Below are 25,763 nucleotides of genomic sequence, written 5' to 3' on the forward strand. Positions count from 1 at the left end.
TGACAAAATTTAAAAAACTGTCTACACATATGGGGGTAAATATGTAATTGTAGATAAGTAAATAGTTATTTTATAATATGTGCAGAACTATAATTGTGACGATTTTCAACGGTTTATCACTGCATGAAGTTTAATGAAAAATGGGACGGATCTGAAAAAATGGTCAGTCGCCTCCCATACAAACTAAATAGTTATTTCTAAAATTTTGTGAACTATAATTGCAAGATTCTTCAAACTAAGTCTAAATGGCTCTTTTGCATAGTTTCGCTGAAATTGTTCGGGATTGGAATAGTGGGCGTGGCACACCCTATACAAAGTATATAATTAATTTCGAATATCTGTAAAACTATTATTGTAAAAGTGTTTAAACTTTTAGCGAATTAATTTCTTATTACTGTGCGGAGTTTAGCTGAATATAGACGGAATTAGATTAGATGGCATAGCACCCAAAATGGGAGAGGTCGGAAAAGGATGTGAGTCACCTCCCATACAAAGTAATAATTGCAAGGTTTTTCAAACTTTGTCCGCATATGTAGCTCTCTTACCATTTTACACAGATTGGCTGAAAATGGTCGGGATTGCATTAGTGGTTGTGGCACAAAGTAAATAATTAATTTTGAACATCTGGAGAACTATAATTCTAAAAGAAGTTAAACTCTGTATCTATCAATTTATTACCAGCTAAAAACGAATTTATTCCTGATCCCTGTTCGATGTTTAGCTAAGCATGATCGGCTTAGTAGGAATGACCCCTCCCTTATAAAGGAAAGTTAAAGTAAAGCTTGATATTTACATAAAAGGTTTAAAAATGGGTGGGATCAGAGCAGTGGAGTGGTATCTCCCATACAAAATTAGTTAGTTATTTTCGAATATCAAGTGAACTGTAATTGAGAGATTCTCAAATTTTGTATGTGTTATTTTCGTATTTCCATTCATATTTTTTAAATTTTACTAGTAAATTTGCTAGTAATAATTATAACACTAAGTTTTTATATGAAATTTGGCTATAATATTCCTAATTTACATTATCATTATATATTTCGGGAATAGCCGGGTACCCTGGAATGTAGAAAAAATGTCCCGATTCCCGGGAATCAAAAAATGCTGTGCTGAATCTTATATACCTTTCACCAAATTATACTTCAAAATAAAAATTTTAAATATTTTTGGTAAACAAATTTTTTTTTCCAGTTTTTTTTTATTTTTTTGTAAAAAAAATTTTTAGAATTGTTTTTTAAATTTTTTTTAAATTTAAAAATGTTTTTTTGGTTTTTTAATTTTTTTTTAATATTTAGCAAAAAAAATTCGGATTAAAAAATATTTTTTCCGATTTTTACCCATTGTGGGTCCTACTTATTTACTATGGTCTTATATACGTCGTTCAAAGGTCTTTGAAATATCTATCATTAGATATCCATATTGTTTATATTAATGACTTAGTAATCCAGATATAGGTCAAAAATCGAGGTTTTCCTGGGGCCGAATTACCGCACTCGCGATCGAATGAACTATCGTATCGAAAAATAATTTCGATATCGTAATTATAACAAAATGTACTAAATTTCATGCTCGATATCGAATGCCGTAATCTGAAATAAAAAAATTACGATCGAGTTTACTCGATATCGAATGCGGTATTTCGGTCCCTGGTTTTTTCCTTATATCACAGCCATTTGTGGACCGATTTTCTCGATGAATCGTGTAAGTTTTTTGGAGGCTTCGGAAAGTTGATTTCAACGGACAGACGGGCAGACAGACATGCCTTAATCGACTGCGCTATCTATAAAGAATCATTAGTTTCGATTAAAAATGGATGGATTACGATAACCCGAAGAATAAGAAATCATATGTGTAGCCCCGCCAACCAGCCGAATCGACACCAAAGCTAAATATCCATGGCGCTAAGGTAATTCTGTGTATTTTTTGGGAGCAAAAGGGTAATATCTATTTTGAGCTGCTGAAATCTGGCCAGACCATCACAGGGAACCTGTACCGAACGTAACGTATTCATTTGAAGCGAGCATTGGTCGAAAAACGCCCAGACATGAAACCGTAATATTCCATCATGTAACAAATGTTATCCAGAAGAGCTCATCTTTTGAGGTCAAGAACGAATCAAGCAAATATCGGATACTCTGTTCCAAATATTAGTCGCACGGGGCACGGTCTGGTTTATAAAGCGGATGAGTAAAACCTTCCAACCACTTCATTCTAAATACTTTTTAACAGGTATTGCAACATGTAGCCGAGCGTTGTCATGATGGAATATTATGGTTTCATGTCTGGCCGCATATTCTGGGCGTTTTTCGCAATGCTAGCTTTAAAGGAATCAGTTGCATTCGGTAGAGGTTCCTTGTGATGGTCTGGTCAAACCAAATACAAAGAATTACCTTAGCGCCATGGATATTTGGCTTTGGTGTCGATTCAGCTGGTTGGCCGGGCTTCACATACGATCTCCTATGCTTCGAGTTATTGTAATGCATCCATTTTTCATCGCAAGTAAGGATTCGGTGCAAAAGTGATATTCTTTTATAGCGTTGAAACATCATTTCGGCCAGATTTCCAGTTCATAATAGATGGGACCCTTTTGGTATCACGAAATACGGAGTAATGGATATTTGGCTTCGGTGTCGATTCGGCTGGTTGGCCGGGCTTGACAATGGATCGTAATGGATCTATTTTTCATAGCAAGTATTGATTCGGTGCAAAAATGCTGCGTTCAAGCACCATTTCAGATATACAAAATCGTCTTTCAAGGTCTCTCGGCTTCAATTCGTAAGGTACCCGATTTCCCTGCTTTTTGATTGAGTAGCTCCCAATGATTTTGCAAGCTCTTGTTGGGCTTGACATCAATCTTCATGGAGTAATGTCTCCAATTCATGGTCTTCATACTTTTTTGGCTGGCCTGGAAGATCTTTGTTTTCCGTGTCTAAATCACCACTACGGAACACATTCATCATAAGCTTCGGTGAGCAATCGGTTGCTTCAGCAGCAATTTTTTCAAATTAAAGTAGAAAAGCAAAACTTCCATCATATGACGATTCGTTGGTAGAAAATTCGACATTTTCGAAGCAAAAAATACTTATGGGTCGATTATGGATGGCAACCGAACTTCAGTTGCGTTGTCAGTTGCCTAAATGGTATTACAGATGGCAACTGGCAGCATCATTTTCTGTTGCCAAATGGCAACCAGAAATTTCTGGTTGCCCTCTGGCAACGCAACTGAAGTTCAGTTGCCATCCATAATCGACACATTAGTTGACAGATAAGTATCCTTCAGAGTGACATACAAGTTATTAGAAACAAAAACTCCGTTCAAAAGATCCAGCATTTTTATGTCACACACCCAATAGTTTTATTCGATCAAGAGAAAATCAAATGATTTGGATACCCTGGTATAATTTCCATTTATCATGCTAAAATGGATGGAATCTTGGATATTTCTAGTTACTATTTTGATCTGCACATGATAAACTTTGATGGTCAACTTTGATTTGACCGATCTTTGGAATGTCCAAAATGAATTACGAATAGTCAAAATGATTTCATCGTATGACAAAACGTTTTCAGCACATGCCTCATATAATCCAATACCATTTTAAGAGCATTTGTTAACGTTATCGACAAGTTGTAACTTATGCTAGTTAAATGACCAATTCTGTATTCAAATTAAAACTAAAAATCACTCAAAATATCGTTAATAGTATAAATAATTTAAGTTTAAAGTCAATAAAACTTTTTGTTGGGTGCGTTTGTTTACTAGTTGTTTTTAACAATAAAAATTTTATTATTTTTCTCTGAAAATTATCATGTTTTTTGGAAAAACTTGTTTATTTTTTTTTCCATTGACTTACAACTGTTTGACCGGTTTAAGAAGTACGTTCGTTCCACTTAATGGTAAAGTGAAAGTGAGTTTATTTTGGAATGCTACAATAATTTACTTGTTTACTTGAATAAAGTACAAAAACACACATCTCAAAATGGTTCAATTAAATTTGAGTGTAAAGTTCATTCAACTACGTATTTAAAGTCAAACTTATGATTTCGTTTGTTTTTTTTTTAAATTAAAATTTTGTTTAACATTAAAATGACCCCTCAATTATTAGTGTGGGAGAGGGAGGGAGTACAATGTTTAAGAATTTGTTAAGAGAGAAAAAAAATCTAGCTCTTTTTTTCTGGCTACCGTTATCTAAATAACTGCAATTACCGTTAAAATACCGTTACCCATATAATCGTAAATTTCATTACAGATATTCTATAAATAATTTGAATTATAAAAATATTAAGTTTTGATTATATTTATTAAAAAAATACAAATTTTATTTTGACCTATTAATTAAATATTTGTAAAAGTTTCCATTGTATTGTCAGTCATGTCCGGATTGTCGTAACCTCCTATGCGCGCCTTTTTACTTCCCATTTTGACTTTTCCCATTCCAATGCTGTCAAAATATTAGAAAACCTTCAAATACCTTCATAAACCTTCAAAAGAACTGAATACTCTTCACGAAGATTGCTTTAAATATCAATGATTTCAAATAAAAAGTTAGTTTTATTATTGTTGGAACAGAGACTTTTCAATTCCTGTAGAATGCAACTGCAGTTTCGTTGTTTTTCAATAAATTACTTATAATTGTTATTGCCATTTTACAAATTATCTTTGGTAATTAAAAATCTAATATAACTTGTTAGTTTATTTACAAGAAAAGAAAGCAAATAATTTATGACCGAACATTCAAGTTATTAATTGTTTCACGTAATACTTTTAAGCTCAAAGTTAACCAGGTTCTAGGTAATTATGTGTTAACCTTTCAAGATCATAAAAAAATGCAATTTAAAAAATTGCAATATATTTAAAATTAATTCTGTAAATAAAGAGATTAACGATAAAAAATAAACACAAATGTTTAACATTATCTGTATTTAACATGCTAAATTAAACAAAAACATTTATAAAATGTAATTAAATTTGTTTAATTACTAAATAAGCATTACTTTATAAGCACGTTTAACTAGGTTTTAAAACACAATTAGAGCAATCAAAATAATTAGTTTAAATATATAGTAAATACATATCAATCTAACTCTACACCTTAGACGTAAATAGAGTAATTATTGGAAACAAATATTTGCAATAAATACCTTGATTGCAATTATTAACAATTTATTTCGAAATGTACGCCTTATAGTGTCACCAGTCTAATAATTCTTAAACCTGTGACAACAAAATGCGTGCTTAAATTTCTAATATTTTAAATCTTAACTTTTATCTTATTCATTTATTGCATGTGTTCGGAATATTAATGCTTTTTATTTGTAATTCGTTTCAACAATTTTCCTTATAATTTTACGCAATTTGTAACTTAATTGGTTTTTAAGTTTATAGCCAGCAAATTACAAAATATACAAGTAGTATATTTTGTAATAAACTAAAAGCTGCTTGAGAATTTAAGTTGCCACATTGAGTAATACTGGTTAAATAAAATAAATCCACTCAAATTGAGAGCATTAAACAATGTTGAGTTAATTTATTGAAAGCTTATTTTACTGTTATTTATATGTTGTGTTACTCTTAAGCTTAGTTTAATTTCAAAAGCTTTAAAAGTATTACAATTGAGTAGGTTTTAATGTACAGTTATTATTTAAAATATCGTTAACATTTAAACCGTTTTAAATTATAAAAGTGATAAAGATATAAAGAGAAAGAAAAATTCCTTATACAGGTAAACCTCCATTTACGCGAATTCGATATAACGCGAACTCTAATTAGCAACCATTTTTTCAAATACGCGACTTTTTTTACACGATTTGTATATAACGCGGCAGCAAACAACAAGAAACGGAAAACACATATGCGAATAACAGATTTGTTTTATGAAAACTAAATGCACTTTGTTTTTATTTTGAAATTGCTTTGTTAATTTTTATGAATTTTTTGTTATGTTTGATCTCTTTAATGCATTGGAATATTTTGTTTTTTTAATTGAAATTTTTTTCTTAATTTTCGATAAGAATTTTTTTTATTTCAGTTTTTTTACTTTACTTTTGTTTTAAGTTTATAAAAGTACAAATAAAATAAGTTTACTTAAAAAGTGGGGTCATTTTAACCCCAAGTGCTATATAGGGTTAATTTGAATTTTTCTGCTGTTTTTGTAAATAATACTAGGCTTTGTGTTATATTTTTGTAAAATTTCATCAAAATCGGCCCAAAAATATACAACATTCCGAACATTTCGAAATCTTTCCAAGAGTAATTCCAAATATTGAAATATTTGACCTTTGACCTTCACGATTTAAGGGTTAACGTTTTCCGATTTTATTAAAAGTTCCAGAGTATATTTAGAATTATCTGGACTATAATATTCTGAATAAGTTTTGCTTAAAATTCATAAGAGTAAGGAAATAGAGCTCATTCGCCTAAAAATTGCCAAATAATTGGTTTTTCTGGAAAATTTCAAAATTTAAATCGCAGGTACGGAAAAACTATAAGAGATATTTTCATAATTTTTTCACATTTTTATTCCCTATTATATTCTTAATAATTCCCAATGAGATGATCAAAAAATTCTGAAATTTGTTAAACAAAATTTTTAAAAATTTGAAAATGGAGTTTTGAAACTGCCGTTAAAAAAAATTTATTTTTTTGTTCATACCTAAGAATAGGTTAGCGATATCCTACGAAGACAAAAACTCATATACAAGTAAATATGGACATATTTTAAGTAAAAATGAGCTTTTATTTTAATATTTATCAAAATATGTTAATTTTGTTCCTACCTTTCATGTTCTAGTTGCCTGAGACACGTTAATGGCCTGGCGAATTTTTAATAACTTTAACATTTTTTGACCAATTTCTGTTTTTTATATCTCATTAGAACGACAATTACGTACACATTTCGATTCTTTTAAATTAAATTGCAAAAGTAATTTTTTAATGGCAAAATTTTTACAAAAACTGAAAAAAAATGCATTTTTTCCCCTTGTAAATGCATCTCAAAATTTCAGAGGGCTTGCGGCACGTCTTATCCCCAACCGATTTACCTAAAATTTTTTCAGGATGATTTTTTTACTAATGTTCACCAAACTGGAGGGTGAGAATGGCCAAAATCCAACTTTCGTTTATTAAGGGCAACCCTAATGTACACTCTGTGCTGCTTTATGATAAAGTAAAAGCCATTTTTGTAGACACTCCGTAATATATATTTCTGTGTTTATCCTGATGCAAATGGCTTGCCACACAAGAATTATTCCCGGTATTATTCTTTAACATTCAGCCCAATCATGAATAAAAAATCCGTGGGAGTTTTTCCCTTTTCACATTTTTAACACTGAATTTGAATAGGAAAAATGGCAAAAGTGAAAAAAAAAACTCCCGCGGATTTTTTATTCATGATTGGGCTGATTACCTCGTCCATCAGCCACATAAAAATCTTGACCCGGAAGTTGTAATAAGTCTGCCAGTACATAAGTTTCATCATCCATCAACCAACAGGTGTATTTTTTGTATAAAATTTTACCTAAATTTTTTCGTTACTTTTTTTTTTTGCTTCTAAGTTCTTTACCGCATTGTGATCTAGAACTTTATACCACTTCAATTAGGCATTAGCTTTTGCTCTGAGCACAAGAGTTTCAGAGCATTTACCTTTACGAATTGCTTTTCTGATAGAAGTGTACGGTGCTCTTCGAAAGAGTTGTTTGACTTCTTTTGCCTTGCCAATATCTGTTAGACCTTTCTTTTTTCCTGATCCAGGGTTACTTTTAATGTTCAAGTCTTTCTTATACTGTTTAATGGTTTTTGAAATAGTATGATGATGAATTTTGATTGAATTTTTTTTTTAAAGTTTTAATTATTTGTTCACGTTCTTTTCTTCACTGTCCATTTTGACCGAAATAAAATTAATGATTTAGAGGGACAACGTTTGAATAATCATACATACATAAATGCTAATAACAAAATAAACCACTAAACGCACAGTTTTGATTTTTATACCCTTCACCATGAGTGGCAAGGGTATATATAAGTTTGTCATTCCGTTTGTATACATTTTTCATTTGCGACCCCACAAAGTATATATATTATGAATCGTTATAGATAGCGGAGTCGATATAGCCATGTCCGTCTGTGTGTTGAAATCAACTTTCTGAATACCCCAAATAACTTACATACACGAATGATACATCAATATCTCCGAAATTTAAAATCGAGAAAATCGGTCCACAAATGGCTGAGATATAAGGAAAAAACCAGGACAACCTCGATTTTTAACCTATTTTTGACCCATATCTGGATTACTAAATCATTATTATAGACAATATGGAATTTTTTTTTCACCAAAATTTTTTTTCAAAAAAAAAAATTTAAAAACTAAAAAAATAATTTTTTTTAAATTAAAAAAAAAATTATAAAATTTAAAAAAAAATTTTTAAAAAAATTAAAATAAAATTTAAAAATAACTGGAAAAAAAATTTACATTTTGTTTACCTAAAAATATTTAAAATTTTTATTTTAAAGTATAATTTTGTGAAGGCTATATAAGATTCGGCACAGCCATTCTCTTTTAACAACAGCCCAATATCTCTCCACTGGCCAGGCAGTTTGGACGATTTGCCTCTTTTGGTACAAATACCACATTATTGTTTTTATTCCACTCAATAAAAATTTCGGTTTTTACAGAGCCCTTTGTAACAAATGTTTGGCTTCTTTTGCCGCAACTGCATATTGCTTGCCATACCAAGAACTTTTTGGGAACATTTTCTGCTTTTGGGTGCTAAACTTTTCTACAACATTCCCTCCAGCATCAGCAATATAAAAATATGCACCCGGAAGCTGCGAACAATTTTCCAGAACATACGTTTCATTCATTATGCACTTCAATTTCCGTGCATCTAAATTTTTATCAGCGTTCCTGTCGGGAATTTTTTGAGCATTGTATGTTATACCAAAATTCTCAAAAAATGTATCATACGACCAAATTTATTGGCGTTGAGTGCATAATTGGTCATAGCTCCTTTTCCGAAAATTACTTTAACAACCATAAAACTCTTAAAAATGTTGGTATCTAAAAACAATTCAACATAAGTTAGTACCATATAGAAAGAAATCTGCCGACATAATTTCGTGCCGATCGGTCCATAATTGGTCATAGCTCCCATACAAGGACAACTTAAAATCATTTATGAAAATTAATTATTAAACTTTTAAAAGAAAATTATTTTTGCTCATTTACTCAGTATAGGGTATTACACCGATCATACTTTCATATTTTAAAATAGTAGTAGACATACTAAATATAAAAGTATTAAATTCATTGCTTGCTTTTCTATAATATATTTGACCAAAATTTAAACATTAAGAAAATTGTATTTTTTACATAAATTTTGCAAAAAGTATTAAATTTTAGTACATTTTAACAAAAAGTAGGAAATTTACTAAAATGTTTAAGGGAATTTTTTAAACATTTTAAAGTATATTTAAAAACATTATTATTTTTCAATTATAAAATAGTAGTAGAAATACTACCATTTAAAAAAAATATTCCAGTTAAAATTTATTCTCTACACTATATTTTCACAAAATTAAAACTTTTAAAAATGCGTATCTTTAAAAAAAAAAAAATATTAAAAAAAATACGAAATTATTAAAAAGTAGTAAATTTACTGAAATTGTTAATGGGGCTTATTTAGTGTATAAAAGTAAAAATTTTAATAGGGCATATTTAGCGTATAAAAGTAAATTTGAAAACATTATTATTTTTCAATTTTAAAATAGTAGTAGAAATACTACAATTTTAAAAAAAATTATTGAATTTTTAGTTTATTATTTACAATATATTTTCACAAAATTTAAACTTTAAAAAAGCTTATATTTTTTAGAAAAATATAAAAAAATACCGAGTTATTTAGTGCTTTTTAATAAAAAGTAGTACATTCACTAAACATTTGAATAGGGCATATTTAGCGTATAAAAGTAAACTTGAAAACATTATTATTTTTCAATTTTAAAACAGTAGTAGAATACTACAATTTAAAAAAAAAATTATTGAATTTTTAGTTTATTATATAGTTTCACAAAATTTTAACTGAAAAAAATGTATTTAAAAAAAAAAATTTCAAAAAATAAGAAATTAATTAGTCTTTATAATAAAAAGTAGTAAATTTACTATAATTATTAATTGGACTTATTTAGCTTATAAAAGTAAACTTGAAAACATTATTATTTTTCAATGTTAAAATAGTAGTAGAAATACTACCATTTTTTCTACACTATATTTCCACAAAATTTAAACTTTTTATATTTTAAAAAATAATATCAAAAAATACGAAATTATTTAGTACTCTTTAATAAAAAGTAGTAAATTTACTAATTTTGTTAATGGGGCTTGCTTATTTAGTGAATAAAAGTAAACTTGAAAATATTATTATTTTTCAATTTTAAAATAGTAGTAAAAAACAAGTAAGAGTGCTATATTCGGCTGTGCCGAATCTTATACTTCAAATTATACTTCAAAATTTTAAAATTTTTAGGAAAACAACATTTAATTTTTTTTCCAGTTGTTTTTTTAATTTTTTCGAAAAAATTTTTTTTCGATTGTTATTTTAATTTTTTTTTGAAATTTAAATTTTTTTTTTGAAATTTAAAATTGTTATTTTTTTAAATTTTAATTTTTTTTTCCGATTTTGACCCATTGTAGGTCCAACTTACTATGGTCTTAAATACGTCGTTGCAAATGTCTTTGAAATATCTATCATTAGATATCCATATTGTCTATATTAATGTCTTAGTAATCCAGATATAGGTCAAAAATCGAGGTTTGTGGACCGATTTTGCTTATTTTAAATAACAAAATTCTCGAAAGCATGTCTGACAGAATTATTGAAGATTTGGATCCCGAAGATATCTGGGGTCTTCAGAAAATTGAGTTCAACAGACAGACGGACAGACAGACGGACATGGCTTAATCGACTCCGCTATCTATAAGGATCCAGAATATATATACTTTATAGGGTCGGAAAAAAGACGAAATATTTAGTACTTTTTGATAAAAAGTAATAATACTAAAATTTTTAAAGGGGCTTGCTTATTTAGCATATAAAAGTAAACTTGAAAACCGTATTATTTTTCAATTTGAAAATAAATACCAATTGTTTCTAGTATTTAATTTGAAAATTTTATCAAACTTTTTCAACCCCCTTTTGTTATTAAAATAAAACCCCTTTAAAATTTAATACTTTATTTGCAAAAAAATCGTATAATTATGCTTAACAAATTAGTACAATTATTTTATCACTCTCTTTATAGTTGTTTTTTTTTATGATTTACACTAATTATTACAAAAATTCTCACATATATAAAAAAATAACTTAAATTATTTATATAAAACTCCCTTTTTTTACAACAGCACAAAACTATATTACAAAATAGAAATATGAAAAATAATAAAAATAAAATAAAAAACACTTTGGCACAATTACTAAAAATATACACAGTAAGAAATAAATGAACTATTGAAAGTATAGTTTTTTTATTTCTTGGAATGTTTACAAAAAACGTTAATAGAAATTTATATATGAATTAAAAGAAATAGCGATTAAATGAATTTAAGATTGATAGAAAAATATTGCAATGATATTGAAAATTGTGTTAAAATTTCCTAAGGTTTTTAATGTTAGTCTTATTTAAATATAATAAATTATTGTAGTAATTACTACTACTGCTCAACCTAATAGACTTGTCCTAAATGTTAGTTTTCAGTTTGCTTTCAGCATTTATAAATGTTTTGAATGTCAAATTTAGGAAACTTTACTGCTGGGAAGCCGAATTTTCGATTTGATATTAAATTTGACATACTGAAGGGAATTTAGTACTTTAAATAAACACTAAATGCTGAAATATTGCTGTTTTTGGGTTGAACTGTCAGATATGTAATTATAAGTTGAATTAATTTAAATTCTACCTTGAAATATACCTAGAATTCTTATATATTTGTGATTGCACAACCGATTTTTTATTAAATTTTGAGTCTATTTTAAATTTAGCAAATTTACAGTTATTTAGAAAATGAAATAAATATTAATTGTTATCATTTTAGGAATACTTTCACTTCTTTTAATACAACGATTAAACTAAACTTAAGCTTGAAAGGTCTTTTCATACAAATTTAATAAATTATTGGGGCCCTGACTTTTAATTTTGCACGTTTAAGTTAACCAGTTACGGATTAGTTAACGTAACCTTGCTTTAAACCAAGTTTATTTATTTCTGTTATTTGTTTAAATTAATATTCGCTTAATTTGTTTAATTTTCTATTGTATTGCAAACATTTTTTTTGGGTTTTTAACTAAAAAAAAATATATAATTCTCATAATTGCTTTAGTAATTCCACTAGCTCTCTCTCTCTCACTCACTCTCTTTCCTATCTAAATAATCTCAATCTAAAGGACATGATATAAAACGATACAATACGTAAAGCTAAAAATAAACAAACTAAAAATATAATGGCCGTTTCATAACTAGCATTTAACATGTCGACATCCTTAAGAAATACTTTCGGTCTCGAATAATGACAATACATGGCATTGCACTCTAGACGCTCGCGATCAAAGCCGAATATAGACAAAACCGAGGCATCTAAACTGTATTTTAGAAAAGATGTTTTGAATATCCACTGCAATGGTTCTGGTGTATGTTTTTCTTGCAGAAAGAAACCGGAAAATGCCAAAAAGGGACAGATGAAAAAGGGTCCCAGTATGGCAGCCAGCTGGAAGAAATAAAAATATTTTTTTTATTTAAAATAAATTTCAATGAATGTTTCCCAACTTACCTTTATATTTAGTGAAGCTCCCACCGCCAAACCTATACTTTGTCCCACTAGGGCGGTTAAAAATATTATCACACAAAATAATACCACACGAAATACATCTCTCGGCTGATCGGTTAGTATATAGGTAATGACTATATAGACGGTGGTGCATACAAATTGTATGGGTATGTCGGCCAATGTTATGGCCACATAATAGGCTCGTAGCGAATACCAACGATTGAAATGTTCTCGTGAGACAATTGGAAATTCTAGGGGAACTGAAAGAAATGGAAATAAATTAAAATGTTTTTTGTACATAAATAGAATAGTATAGAATAGTAAAAAAAAGAGTTGCAACTAAACAATTTCGAAATAAAAAATTGTCTATTGTGCTGTACTGGTTTTAATATCTGTATGGAGATCAACATGTTGCGTCACCTCTCTTGATTGTGCCCTCTAGAAGGGAAATAAAAACAAAAGAGTGTTATGTTCAGCTGTGTGAATTTTATAAACCCATCATGAATATAATTCGGGCACCGATTTAAATGACTTAAAAATGCTGGATTTTTTCAAATTTTTAGCTTCTATTTTCAAACATTTGTACAAAATAAATCTATTCTTTCTGGCAACATATGGATTCCGAGTAGGGTTTTTAATTTCCCGACCTTTTTTGATTCCCGGGAATCGGGAGATTTTTTTCTACATTCCCGGGTACCCGGCTATTCCCGAAATATAAAATGATACTGTAAATTAGGAATATTATAGCCAAATTTCATATAAAAACTTAGTGTTATAAATATTAAATTTCAGAGCTTCGAATTAATTAATAAAATTTCAGATTAATTCACTAAAATCTTAATCCGTTGTCAGCCTTTCATTCCATAAATCCATTCCTAATATTTAATTTTTTAGATTCAGCCTTTGTTTAAACTGAATTAATTTTAAAGTTAATTAATAACAGAACTTATTCAATCTTTGAATGATTACATTTTTGTTAAATCAAATCATTTACAAAATTAATTGAAAAAATTGTCTTAAGACTTTTTGTACCAGATTTGAATTGAAAAAAATTTAATCATTTAATAAAATTTTGAAGCTATTTTGTTATGGATTTGAAGAAGAAATTGGAATGATTCAATAAGAAATAAATTATATAAATAATGAATTCACTTTTTAAATATTCATACGAAAAACCCCAAATAAATAATAATAATAAGCGGTCTATTATTTGCCGAGATATAAGCAAAAAACTTTTCACTGTTTTTTGGTGAAAAAAATAGAGTTCTAACTTGTTTTCTATGTATTTTCGTCAGTTTTTAATTCCCGGGATTCCCGACTAAAAATCCCGGGAATCGGGTAGTGAAAAATTGGCAAAATTCCCGGGAAATTTGTACCGGGAATTCCCGGGATAAAAACCCTAATTCCGAGTCAAAAGAACCGCTCATCTTTTGAGGCCAATAACGGATACTCTGTTCCAAAGTGAAGCGTATTCCAGAGAGCGCATTCTGTATCGATCGAAACAAATACTATTCAGACGAGGCAAGTTCTTGACTACAAGGCGGGTGAGGCGAAACTTCCCAACCACTTCATTCTATATACTTTTTAACAGTTATTGCAACATGTGGCCGATTGTTGTCTTGATGAAATATTACAGTTTCATGTGTGGCCGCATATTCTGGGCGTTTTACAGCCAATGTTCGCTTCAAACGAAACAGTTGCATTCGGTAGAGGTTCCTTGTGATGGTCTGGTCAGATCAAATACAGAAAATTACCTTAGCGCCATGGATATTTGGCGTTGGTGTCGATTCGACTGGTTAGCCGGGCTTCACACACGATCTCTTACGCTTCGGTTTATTGTAATGTATAAATTTTTCAGTACAAGTAATGATTCGGTGCAGAAATGATTTTCTTTTATAGCATTCAGGAATCATTTCGGACACGCAAAATCGTCTTTCAAGGTCTCTCGGCTTCAATTCATATGTTACCCAATTTCCCAGCTTTTGGATGAATCCTGTTGCTCGCAAACGTTTTGAAATTGCTGCTCGAGTAGCTTCCAATGATTTTGCAAGCTCTTGTTGAGTTTTACAACAATCTTCATGGAGTAATGCCTCCAATTATTGGTCTTCCACTTCTGAACCGCACAAACCATCTCTCGCACCTTGAAACCGATGGAACACATTCACCATAAGCTGTGGTGAGCAATCGATGTGCTTCAGCGGCACTTGTTTTCAAATTAAAGAATTAAAGAAGTAGAATGGCAGAATTTGTATTCAGTAGTCAATGAATGAAGCTATTTGTTTTTTTATCGCTGCATTCATTGACGATTTTGCAAATCTCAACTTTGGACTACTAAATACAAATTCTGCCATTCTACTTCTAGTGGACTCATTCAGTACAGGTGACATAGAATTTTGATCTCCATACAGAACAAAAAATTTTTAAAAAAAATTTGGCAATACATCAAATAAACCCAAAAACCATTCGAGTAGAAACATTTTGCGATCGACTCATACCAGCGAGGCCGAAATATGATATCGGGCAAATGTCCACCTCTTGTATGTCGCAGAAGTCTGCTCTCTTCATAACATTTTGAACTATATTTTGTAAAAACGCTTAGCTTATCACGTCAATCCAGACCAAAATTCTATCCTTCGTAAACACGTTCTTTCAAAAGGGCTCAAGAGATTAAGAACGAGGCGGACAATTGACCTCGCCAAATGATCACTGATGTCAACGAATTGTGGCCACAAAAACTAGAGCAAAGAATTCAAGATGATGCGGCCTAACCACAATGCGGTTTGTGATCATACAATAAAAATTTCCCAAGTTTGTACTAAATAAATGTCAAATTATGATAACTCAGTTCTCGAAACTTCAGCATTTGACAGCCAATTTATTGCATAACTTAAAATTTGCTCACACTTTGCATACACTTTGAATGATTTATAATTCTAAGTTAGTTTAGAAATGTTATACATTTCTTTCGGGTAACGAATTATGATCAGACAAGCCCAAATTTCTTTCTGAGAGCTCAATAATTAACTCATATTATTGCACCCAAAAGACTTATTTTCAGTTAGCCCAACGAGAGGGTCGTTCTTGTAAGACATTTTCGGCTGTGCCGAATCTTGTATACCCTCCATCAATATGAGACAATAAATTTTTTTCTGATATATGTACATATGTGTTATAATGGGGGTAGGGTCAATTATGGACTGATCCTCACAAAAGTTGGTAGACAGATTTAGGTTCATATAAAACTTGTTAATTTCCAACTTCATCACGATATTTATTATTATAAGACAATAATTTGTGCAAAATTTTATCAGGATTGCCGCATAATATTTATTAATGTTCAAACAGTATTCCGTGAAGACTGATATTGCACATTTTCCATACCTAACAAACCTTATCAACAGAGGATATTTGTGCAAAATTTCAGCCAGCCATCTTCTTTCGTTTGGGCCCTATCGTGTTTTTAATAGTTAGTCAGACGAAAGGTCATAGCTAGATCGTCTTAGAATTTCATATGGACTCATAATATATATATATATACTTTCGTGGGTGTGCGATGAATATTTCGAGTTGTTTGATAGTGGGTATAAAAATACAAATTTAAATCAAAAAGCTTACAGTTATTTAGTTATTTGCTAATAACGTGTGAAAGAAATACGAACAAATATAAAATTAACGAAAACAGTTGAAAAAAAAATTTATTAAAATTCAAATTGTAACTAATATTTAAGCTTACATACTAAAGTATATTTACAAAAAAAAAATTAGCCTGAATTCCTTCTGTATTTATACTTTTCAGTTCCTTTTTTATTTTCAGAATTAGGGAATCCTCTTTCATAAACTTTTTGTTTCAAATTAGCCCAAAAAGTATCAATAGAACCCTCCAATTGTGGAACATTTGGAGGGTTCATTTCCTTTGGGACAAATTCTATTTTTTTATTTTTCAAGATTTCTATTGTGAGACGCCAAATCTGGCCAAAAAATAATTTTTTGTTTTCGATGATATTTTTCGATAAAATTTTTAAGTACTGGCACACATTTTTCATTGTAAACTTGGGCATTCACAGCTAATCCACCTTTAAAAAAAACTGGTTCACAGCTACTTTCACTTATGGCTAACCATAACAAAACTTTTCCTGGGAACTTTGTCTTAGGTATAAATTTAACTTTTTCGGTGGCGGCGTGACTAGAAGACTCAAAATAATGTTTTGGTTGCCATTCATTTCCTTCAACGGTAAATATGTCTCGTCGTCCATTACACATTTGTACTCTGATGAGCAAGAAAAATAATTTCTAGAAAGCTCCCGTAGTCTATGTTTAATTACCCTTTGTTGAGCTTCGGTGGTAAATGGGGCTGTTCTTTTCTTCCTTTTCTGTACTCCCATGGATTCTAAATATTTCTTAATTGTGTTTTTGTCACAATTATATTTCCTACCCAATTGACGATACGAGTTTGCACTGGCACCTAATACTTCATTTTCATTATACCCTACACCACCATAGTGGGGAGGGTATTATGCGTTTTTGCAGATGCGTTTTTGCAGATGCCCAAAAATATTAGTCTAACACCCACCTTAAAGTATACTGATCGACTTAGAATCACTTTCTGAGTCGATTAAGCGATGTCCGTCCGTCCGTCCGTCTGGTCGGCTGGCTGGCTGTCCATGTAAACCTTGTGCGAAGAGTACAGGTCGCAATTTTGAAGATATTTCGATCGAATTTGGTACATATTATTTTTTCGGCTCAAGGACCAAGCCTATTGAAACTGGCTCAAATCGGTCCATTATTTCACCTAGCCCCCATACAAATGTCCTCCCGAAATTGGACTTTATCGGTCATAACTGTTTAATTTATATATGTATCTCCACAAATTCCGCTCCAAACAAGTTTTATATACACAAAATTCATGTCACCAAATTTTGTTACGATCGGTCCATAATTAGTCATAGCTCCCATATAGACCCGCTTCCGAAAATCACGTTAACGTGCATAAATCGCTTAAAAATGTTGGTAAACACACAAAATTCAACATAGTTAACTTTAATATAGACATAAATCACACGACCTAATTTCATGGTGATCGGTCCATAATTGGTCATAGTCCCCATATAAGGCCCACTTCCGAAAATCACTCAAAAATATAAATTATTGAAATTTTAAAAGAAACATTTTTTTGCTCTTTTACTTAGTGTAGGGTATTATATGGTCGGGCTTGACCGACCATACTTTCTTACTAGTTTTTTCTTTCAATTGGCATATTGTTCTCATATAAGTTTAGGTTTTTTTGAATCCCATGTCCTTAAAGTGCCAAAAAATTTAATTTTTGGTTTTATTTGGGTTTTCTTCACAAAATTTAACAATTAATTTTCGACGGTTCAGTTCGTTTAGTGCCATTTTCGAAACAAATATTAAATTGATCCGAACAATTTTATGTTTGATAAATAAAAAGACAGTACACTTGAATTTACCGTATGTAATTTTTTTGTTAATGTCATGTGTCATTTTTAAATAGAGTGTTTTACTTGTTCGTATTTATTCACCATACGTTAGTGCCAAATTTGAATTAATTATTAGTTTGTTAATTTAATTTTAACCAAAAAACCTAATCATAAATTGTTTAAAGAGGTTTAAATGATTTAAAAAATAATAATTTGTTGGACCAAGGATAAGTTTTGGCTGGAATAGTTTTTACTCACTCTTTATATAATAAACATTTAGTTTAAAAAAAGAAATACTTACATTTCACTAAAATCGATGAAAACGCCGAATACATTATAAACATAATCGAATAAAAACAATAACGAAAATTATTTAAAGCATTCTCCGCCTGATTGCCAATTCCATAATATAGACAACCGATCAGTAAAGCCGTTATTAAGTGAATGATAAAACGTATCGTTGTCAGAGACTTATCGCGCCACAATATTAAAAATGTTCTCAGCAGCAAAATGCCCAGTTGGCGATAGAATGGTGTGGCATAAATATTTTCACTTTTACATAGTTTCGGCGCATCCAACTGTTGACAGCAGCCATTATCGCCATCAGTGCTATTATCGTTGGATTCATTTAAAATGCCTTTACTATTGCCGATGCGTGAGGACATTTCTTTGATGGGTGTTAAAGGTTTGGTATGATGATTGGAGTGATTTGAGTACATGGTGGTGGGACAATGACCATTTGCAGTCGGACTAGACTGGTTGCTATTGATGGCAGGTGTAAATATGGGAGCCATTACAGGGGTCATAAGACCAGCTGCCATCATTTTGTCTGTAAATTGATGAACATAGAATTTTAATAAAATCTCTTTGATTTTTTTATTTTGTTTGCTATACTTACCAACTTTTTGCATGGCTTCCAATTGTTTTTTTCTGGCCGACTTTGTTTGTCTATAGCTGTTATTGCGGCCATTTTCTATTTTTGCTATTAGTTTCTCATTTTGCGGTCCATAGTCATCGGTGGCTATTTCCATTACTGGAAATTTATTTTATAATTACAATTGGTTTTATATTTGTTTTTACATTTTACTTACAATAATCAGCTGGATTATATGACTCTGGACATTGCAGACCCACATCTGCTAAAAATGGCACCAGATTTTGAGTGCCTCCTGAATATATACAGCTGCCTGCTGCTATTGCATACAAATGATCAAACATTTCGAATGTTAAAGCACTCGGCTGGTGGATGGTACAGATGACGGTGCGTCCCTCTAAGGCCAGTTTTTTAAGTAATGATATTAATTGATTGGAGGTGGAACTGTCCAGGCCACTAAAGGAGATATAAGGAAATTTAAATTTTTATTAATAGATATCAAAATGTTGTTTAAAGTTAGAGGAGAAGTATCAAGTTAAAACAAAGAGATCCATCTAGTCAGATTTACAATTTAAGAAAGTTCATATTAACAAATTAACAATTATTGTATTTAATAAGCGAAGGATTGATCTATGTTTGACTGCCTATATTTTCCATATTTGTTTGTCGTTTTTTCATAAACCTTACCTCGTTGGTTCATCCAAAATTAAGACAGGTGGATTGTTTACTAATTCTAAAGCAATGGATAATCTCTTCAGTTGACCTCCCGATAACTGGGATGTTCTGGTATGACGATTCTCATACATTCCAATAGCTTCTAAAATCTTTTTAACCTGTGCCAAACAAAGAAAATATATTGAAATAAGATTATATCTTTCACTATCTACAAATTACTTACCCTTTCTCTCTTGGCACATTTACTCATATGCGTACCGATTTTCAAATTGGCCGAAAAATGCATAGCCTCCTTGACCGTCAAATACGGATGCAAACTAGTATCCTGTGTTATAAATGCCACATTGGGCTTGAAAGCTTTAATATCTCGCACATAATCATTGACCGTTACATCACCGCTATAACCGAAGGCTCTGAAATTTGTTGGGCAAGAAGAGAAAACATGTTTTCGATTAGGAATTTTTGCAGATTCTCTAAATATGAAGGTTACATTACGTATATCCTGAGAGTATATTAAGGCAAGTACTTTTCCCCGCACCCGATGGTCCCACAATGGCGCTTAATTCGCCAGCTTTGAATTGACCCGTTAAACCTTTGAGTATATTTTTGGTGTCTGCAATGAATATGAAAGAGATAGAGAGTTGAAGAGATATTTCAGGTTTATTATGTGTGTGTGAGAGTTTTTTTGTTTTCTGTTATTTCGATTAATGGATTGTTATTACTAGATAATGATAATGAGTATATGATGCATATGGCACAGGCTGTGCTCAATGTTTGTTGGACGGCAATAATTGTGATTTAATAAAAATTGTCTTGAAATAACTTGACGAAAACATTTGTCAACAGCATCCGAACTTAGGCGTTTCGATGCCTGCACAGACTGACAGTAACATACCCAAATTAAACCTAAAACCGACTCCGACTCATCTTATTTGGGAACATATTTTGTAACCTATGAACATTTTACGAAAATGTACTCGTATTTGAAGTAATCGAATGTAAACTAGAATTGCAAAGGAAATGGGCTGCCAACTATGGACTGGGTATTAACCTTCTGAAATCTGAATAAAAATAAATTAAGAGCAATCCCTTAAAACATGGAAATTAATATTTGTTACTGTTCTTAGAGTAATATTTGACAGTTAACATAAATGAATTCTTATATGGAGGAGTAGGAGTTCTAAAAGCTTCTTCTTCTTTTATTTGCAAATCCGTTGTTCGGATGTAAGCGATCATAAAAATACAAGTTTTACAATTTAAAAAAACAAACGTATTCATAGAAATATATGTAAATTAAACTAAATTAAATGTAATTTGTTTATTGCAGTTCAGGAATTATTAACTCTCTATTTCTCGCAGCATTTAGGATATTTAGTCACGATAGCCTGTCCATTCTTGAATATTTCCTAGCCATGAGAGTTATCTTCTGTCTCGAGCACGTCTTCTAAAAGCTTGTCAGTAATGTATTCTTGTCAAGCTTTAATAGGAACCCAATAATTTGCTTGACTATAATTCAAGGCTTGAATTACAATTGTCTCAAACCAGTAACTACGCATTGAGAATTGTATACGATTTGAACTCAGCATTAGCTTTGGCTCTGCACACAAAAGAATCAGAGCATTTAACTTTACCAGTTGCTTTGCTGATAGAAGTGTTCGATGATCTTCGAAAGACTTGTTCTATTTCCTTTGCCTTACCAATAATATTTTTTGCCTTACCAATATTTCCTTTGTTAGATCTTTTCTTACTGATCCAGGTTTTCTTTCAATGTCTAAATGTTCTTTATACTGTTTAATGGCTTTTGAAACAGTGTGACGCTGAACCTTCAGACCTTTTGCTATTTTTTTGAAAGTCCATAGATTTTTTTGAAAAGATTTTAATTATTTTTTCACGTATTTTTTTTTCGCTGTCCATTTTGACCGAAATAACAGTTGAAAATTAATGATTTAGAAAAGATAGTATTTGATACATTTTTAGAAACTAACGTGATTAAACAAATAATAATTTGTTGGATCAAGGATAAGTTTTGTTTGGAATAGAGTGTATAAGTTTTTTCTGACTCAGTCTTTATGTAGGATACTAGAATACTAACTGCTGAACCTAGTTCTAGTTCAGTTCTAGTTCAGTTCTAGTTCAGTTCTAGTTCAGTTCTAGTTCAGTTCTAGTTCAGTTCTAGTTCAGTTCTAGTTCAGTTCTAGTTCAGTTCTAGTTCAGTTCTAGTTCAGTTCTAGTTCAGTTCTAGTTCAGTTCTAGTTCAGTTCTAGTTCAGTTCTAGTTCAGTTCTAGTTCAGTTCTAGTTCAGTTCTAGTTCAGTTCTAGTTCAGTTCTAGTTCAGTTCTAGTTCAGTTCTAGTTCAGTTCTAGTTCAGTTCTAGTTCAGTTCTAGTTCAGTTCTAGTTCAGTTCTAGTTCAGTTCTAGTTCAGTTCTAGTTCAGTTCTAGTTCAGTTCTAGTTCAGTTCTAGTTCAGTTCTAGTTCAGTTCTAGTTCAGTTCTAGTTCAGTTCTAGTTCAGTTCTAGTTCAGTTCTAGTTCAGTTCTAGTTCAGTTCTAGTTCAGTTCTAGTTCAGTTCTAGTTCAGTTCTAGTTCAGTTCTAGTTCAGTTCTAGTTCAGTTCTAGTTCAGTTCTAGTTCAGTTCTAGTTCAGTTCTAGTTCAGTTCTAGTTCAGTTCTAGTTCAGTTCTAGTTCAGTTCTAGTTCAGTTCTAGTTCAGTTCTAGTTCAGTTCTAGTTCAGTTCTAGTTCAGTTCTAGTTCAGTTCTAGTTCAGTTCTAGTTCAGTTCTAGTTCAGTTCTAGTTCAGTTCTAGTTCAGTTCTAGTTCAGTTCTAGTTCAGTTCTAGTTCAGTTCTAGTTCAGTTCTAGTTCAGTTCTAGTTCAGTTCTAGTTCAGTTCTAGTTCAGTTCTAGTTCAGTTCTAGTTCAGTTCTAGTTCAGTTCTAGTTCAGTTCTAGTTCAGTTCTAGTTCAGTTCTAGTTCAGTTCTAGTTCAGTTCTAGTTCAGTTCTAGTTCAGTTCTAGTTCAGTTCTAGTTCAGTTCTAGTTCAGTTCTAGTTCAGTTCTAGTTCAGTTCTAGTTCAGTTCTAGTTCAGTTCTAGTTCAGTTCTAGTTCAGTTCTAGTTCAGTTCTAGTTCAGTTCTAGTTCAGTTCTAGTTCAGTTCTAGTTCAGTTCTAGTTCAGTTCTAGTTCAGTTCTAGTTCAGTTCTAGTTCAGTTCTAGTTCAGTTCTAGTTCAGTTCTAGTTCAGTTCTAGTTCAGTTCTAGTTCAGTTCTAGTTCAGTTCTAGTTCAGTTCTAGTTCAGTTCTAGTTCAGTTCTAGTTCAGTTCTAGTTCAGTTCTAGTTCAGTTCTAGTTCAGTTCTAGTTCAGTTCTAGTTCAGTTCTAGTTCAGTTCTAGTTCAGTTCTAGTTCAGTTCTAGTTCAGTTCTAGTTCAGTTCTAGTTCAGTTCTAGTTCAGTTCTAGTTCAGTTCTAGTTCAGTTCTAGTTCAGTTCTAGTTCAGTTCTAGTTCAGTTCTAGTTCAGTTCTAGTTCAGTTCTAGTTCAGTTCTAGTTCAGTTCTAGTTCAGTTCTAGTTCAGTTCTAGTTCAGTTCTAGTTCAGTTCTAGTTCAGTTCTAGTTCTAGTTCAGTTCTAGTTCAGTTCTAGTTCAGTTCTAGTTCAGTTCTAGGAAGAGAATGGAGTATAGTGCCAGAAGATGGACATTAGATGCATTGCTGCAAAGAGGTTGTCCATTGCTACTGGATACCTGAAACTACGTGATAGTAAGAAACTGTTGAGTTTATGAAAATAGAATCAATGCGGGATAGTAGTGTCACTTATTTTAAATTCAGCAATTTCGACATACCTCAGGCAATTTATTGGGCCAAAACGTTAGTTCCGTGACCTGTCAAAGAGTTCCTAAAATGTATTAATTTTCACTCTCCTATTTAAAGTCTCTTTCGAATAAAGTCTCTACTCCCGGGAAACCAATTATGGAAACTGTCCTGCTTCGGGATATAAACGAGTTTGTTAAAGAAATATCAATGAAATTTATCGGTCGATTATGGATGGAAACCGAACTTCAGTTGCGTTGCCATAATTTTCGGGAAATGATAGTCATGAATTTTCGGGAATTTCTTCTAAAAGTTACAATTTTCATATTCTTTTCGATGGCCAAATTTGTTGCTAATTGAATCATTTCATTATATCCATATATTTTTTTGGTTCTAGCAACAGGTAGTCAGTTGGCAAAGAAGTATTACGTTTGAAATAACCGATTTTTTCAACGTTTGAAATAACCGATTTTTTTTCAATCAATGAATCTAATTCAAAGGAATTATTAAGATGCCTAACTTTTAGGGATATTCAATGAATATTATTCATATTTAGAGAAAGTAATAACAATAATAGTGGTTCAAATTTGTTTATCTACAATCAGATCTTAAAAATGTCTCTATCTACGCTTGTTTTATAGATTTAACATAGTCGAAATTCTTAAGTTGTTTAATTAGGCAAAGAATTTATGGAGTTTATACTGATTAAAACTACGACTGCGACAATACCGATAAAATGTCACTATTAAATTAGAAACCCTGTGATGGACCAACATTTATTTTATAGTTTATTCGAAAAAAATTTCTGGTATTTGGTTTAATTTAGTGTTAAAAAATGCCCGGGAATGAAACACTACTAACTTCCTCCCGGGAATGAAAAAAGTCCGGAAAATTAGGAACCCTAATCAGTTGCCATCTGTAATACTATTTAGGCAACTGACAACGCAACTGAAGTTCGGTTGCCATCCACAATTGACCCATAAATTGCATTGATATTTCTTTAAAAAAATCGAGCAAGTTCGGAATATTTTCATTCAGAGTGTTTAATAGGTGCAAATTTCACATCTCCTACGACAACGTCATGTTAAACAGCGAAGACCTCTTCAAATGAAGAGTAAAAACTTGGACCGGTTTCGATCCTCGAAGAACAAATCAAGTGATTAGTTCTGTGACAGGGTCATTCCCTCTATGAAAAACTAGGAATTGAGTACGTAGGTGTTATGACTGGATATAATGATCCTAAAGGAAATGAGCAGATGGTGTGGTGATAAAGAGGAGGATACTTTTAGCTTTATCTTGTATTAGACTTATTTATGCATGTATTTCTTTCCTTGGACCGACTATACCCATTTTCAATACCAAACATAGTTACAAACAGAATAGTATAGATCTTTATAATCTTATGAAAATAAAACCGATAAAAGTCAAGTCAAGGGGTGAATACAACATTATTTGAATGATTTCTCGAAATTTATTTTCTAATATTTCTCCGACAAGGAAATCAGTTTATCAATAATCCGTAAATCGAATTATTTTTATTGAGGTATGTGCGGATTTTTAAGTCCCTCTTTAATTGACCACCCCCTGTAGGTAAACACTGTATGACTAGTTTGAAATACGTCTATGAACTTTGGCCATTTATTGCTAAGTTTCATATTGTTATTGTTTTTTAATGTTAATGCATATGTTTGTAAATAAATATATTATTGTTATTATTTTGTTTGTATATTATTAAAATAATACATTTTTTATGAAGATTGCTGCTTGCTTATCAACAAAATTACATTATTATTATTTATGCCGCAATATGATTTGTTTGTAATATTTTATTCATTGCTATTTTTTTTGTTGTGTTATTGTTTCTACTTCATATAAACAAATAGTATAATGGATTTAGGTTAGGGAGGATACAGGGGAGATGGGGAAAGGCTTATTTGAACTTAACATTTTTAAGTACAATTGCACTTGTTCTTTTGTTTATTTATTGCATAAATTCAATTACTTTGTGTTGGTTTTTAAAATAAATAAATTATTTATCACATTGTTGGATAATTTGAAATGTAGAGCATTTACAAATTATTTGGAATTTGTGGATTATTTATGGCTTAGGTAAAAAACATATAGGAAGAGGAAAGATGTAGGCATATTCGAGGTGGTTTA

The 25,763-nt window shown here is 30.9% G+C and overlaps 1 protein-coding gene across 2 annotated transcripts in view; it reads right to left on the reverse strand.

Annotated features, from left to right (window-relative positions):
- Positions 1-11,214: 11,214 nt before the first annotated feature.
- Positions 11,215-25,763, reverse strand: part of LOC135951248 (ATP-binding cassette sub-family G member 1) — a 49,288-nt gene continuing 34,739 nt past the window's right edge. For both annotated transcript variants that reach the window (XM_065500863.1, XM_065500862.1), the window contains exons 3-10: positions 20,298-20,415; positions 20,026-20,215; positions 19,815-19,960; positions 19,345-19,583; positions 19,152-19,286; positions 18,555-19,082; positions 12,822-13,078; positions 11,215-12,758 (exon numbers count right to left, since the gene is read on the reverse strand). In XM_065500863.1, the coding sequence (XP_065356935.1) occupies positions 12,414-12,758; positions 12,822-13,078; positions 18,555-19,082; positions 19,152-19,286; positions 19,345-19,583; positions 19,815-19,960; positions 20,026-20,215; positions 20,298-20,415 (1,958 nt within the window). In that variant the 3' untranslated portion in view covers positions 11,215-12,413. The remainder of the gene's footprint in view (positions 12,759-12,821; positions 13,079-18,554; positions 19,083-19,151; positions 19,287-19,344; positions 19,584-19,814; positions 19,961-20,025; positions 20,216-20,297; positions 20,416-25,763) is intronic.

This window comes from Calliphora vicina, chromosome 2, assembly GCF_958450345.1.
Source record: "Calliphora vicina chromosome 2, idCalVici1.1, whole genome shotgun sequence".
Classification (NCBI taxonomy): Eukaryota; Metazoa; Arthropoda; class Insecta; order Diptera; family Calliphoridae; genus Calliphora; species Calliphora vicina.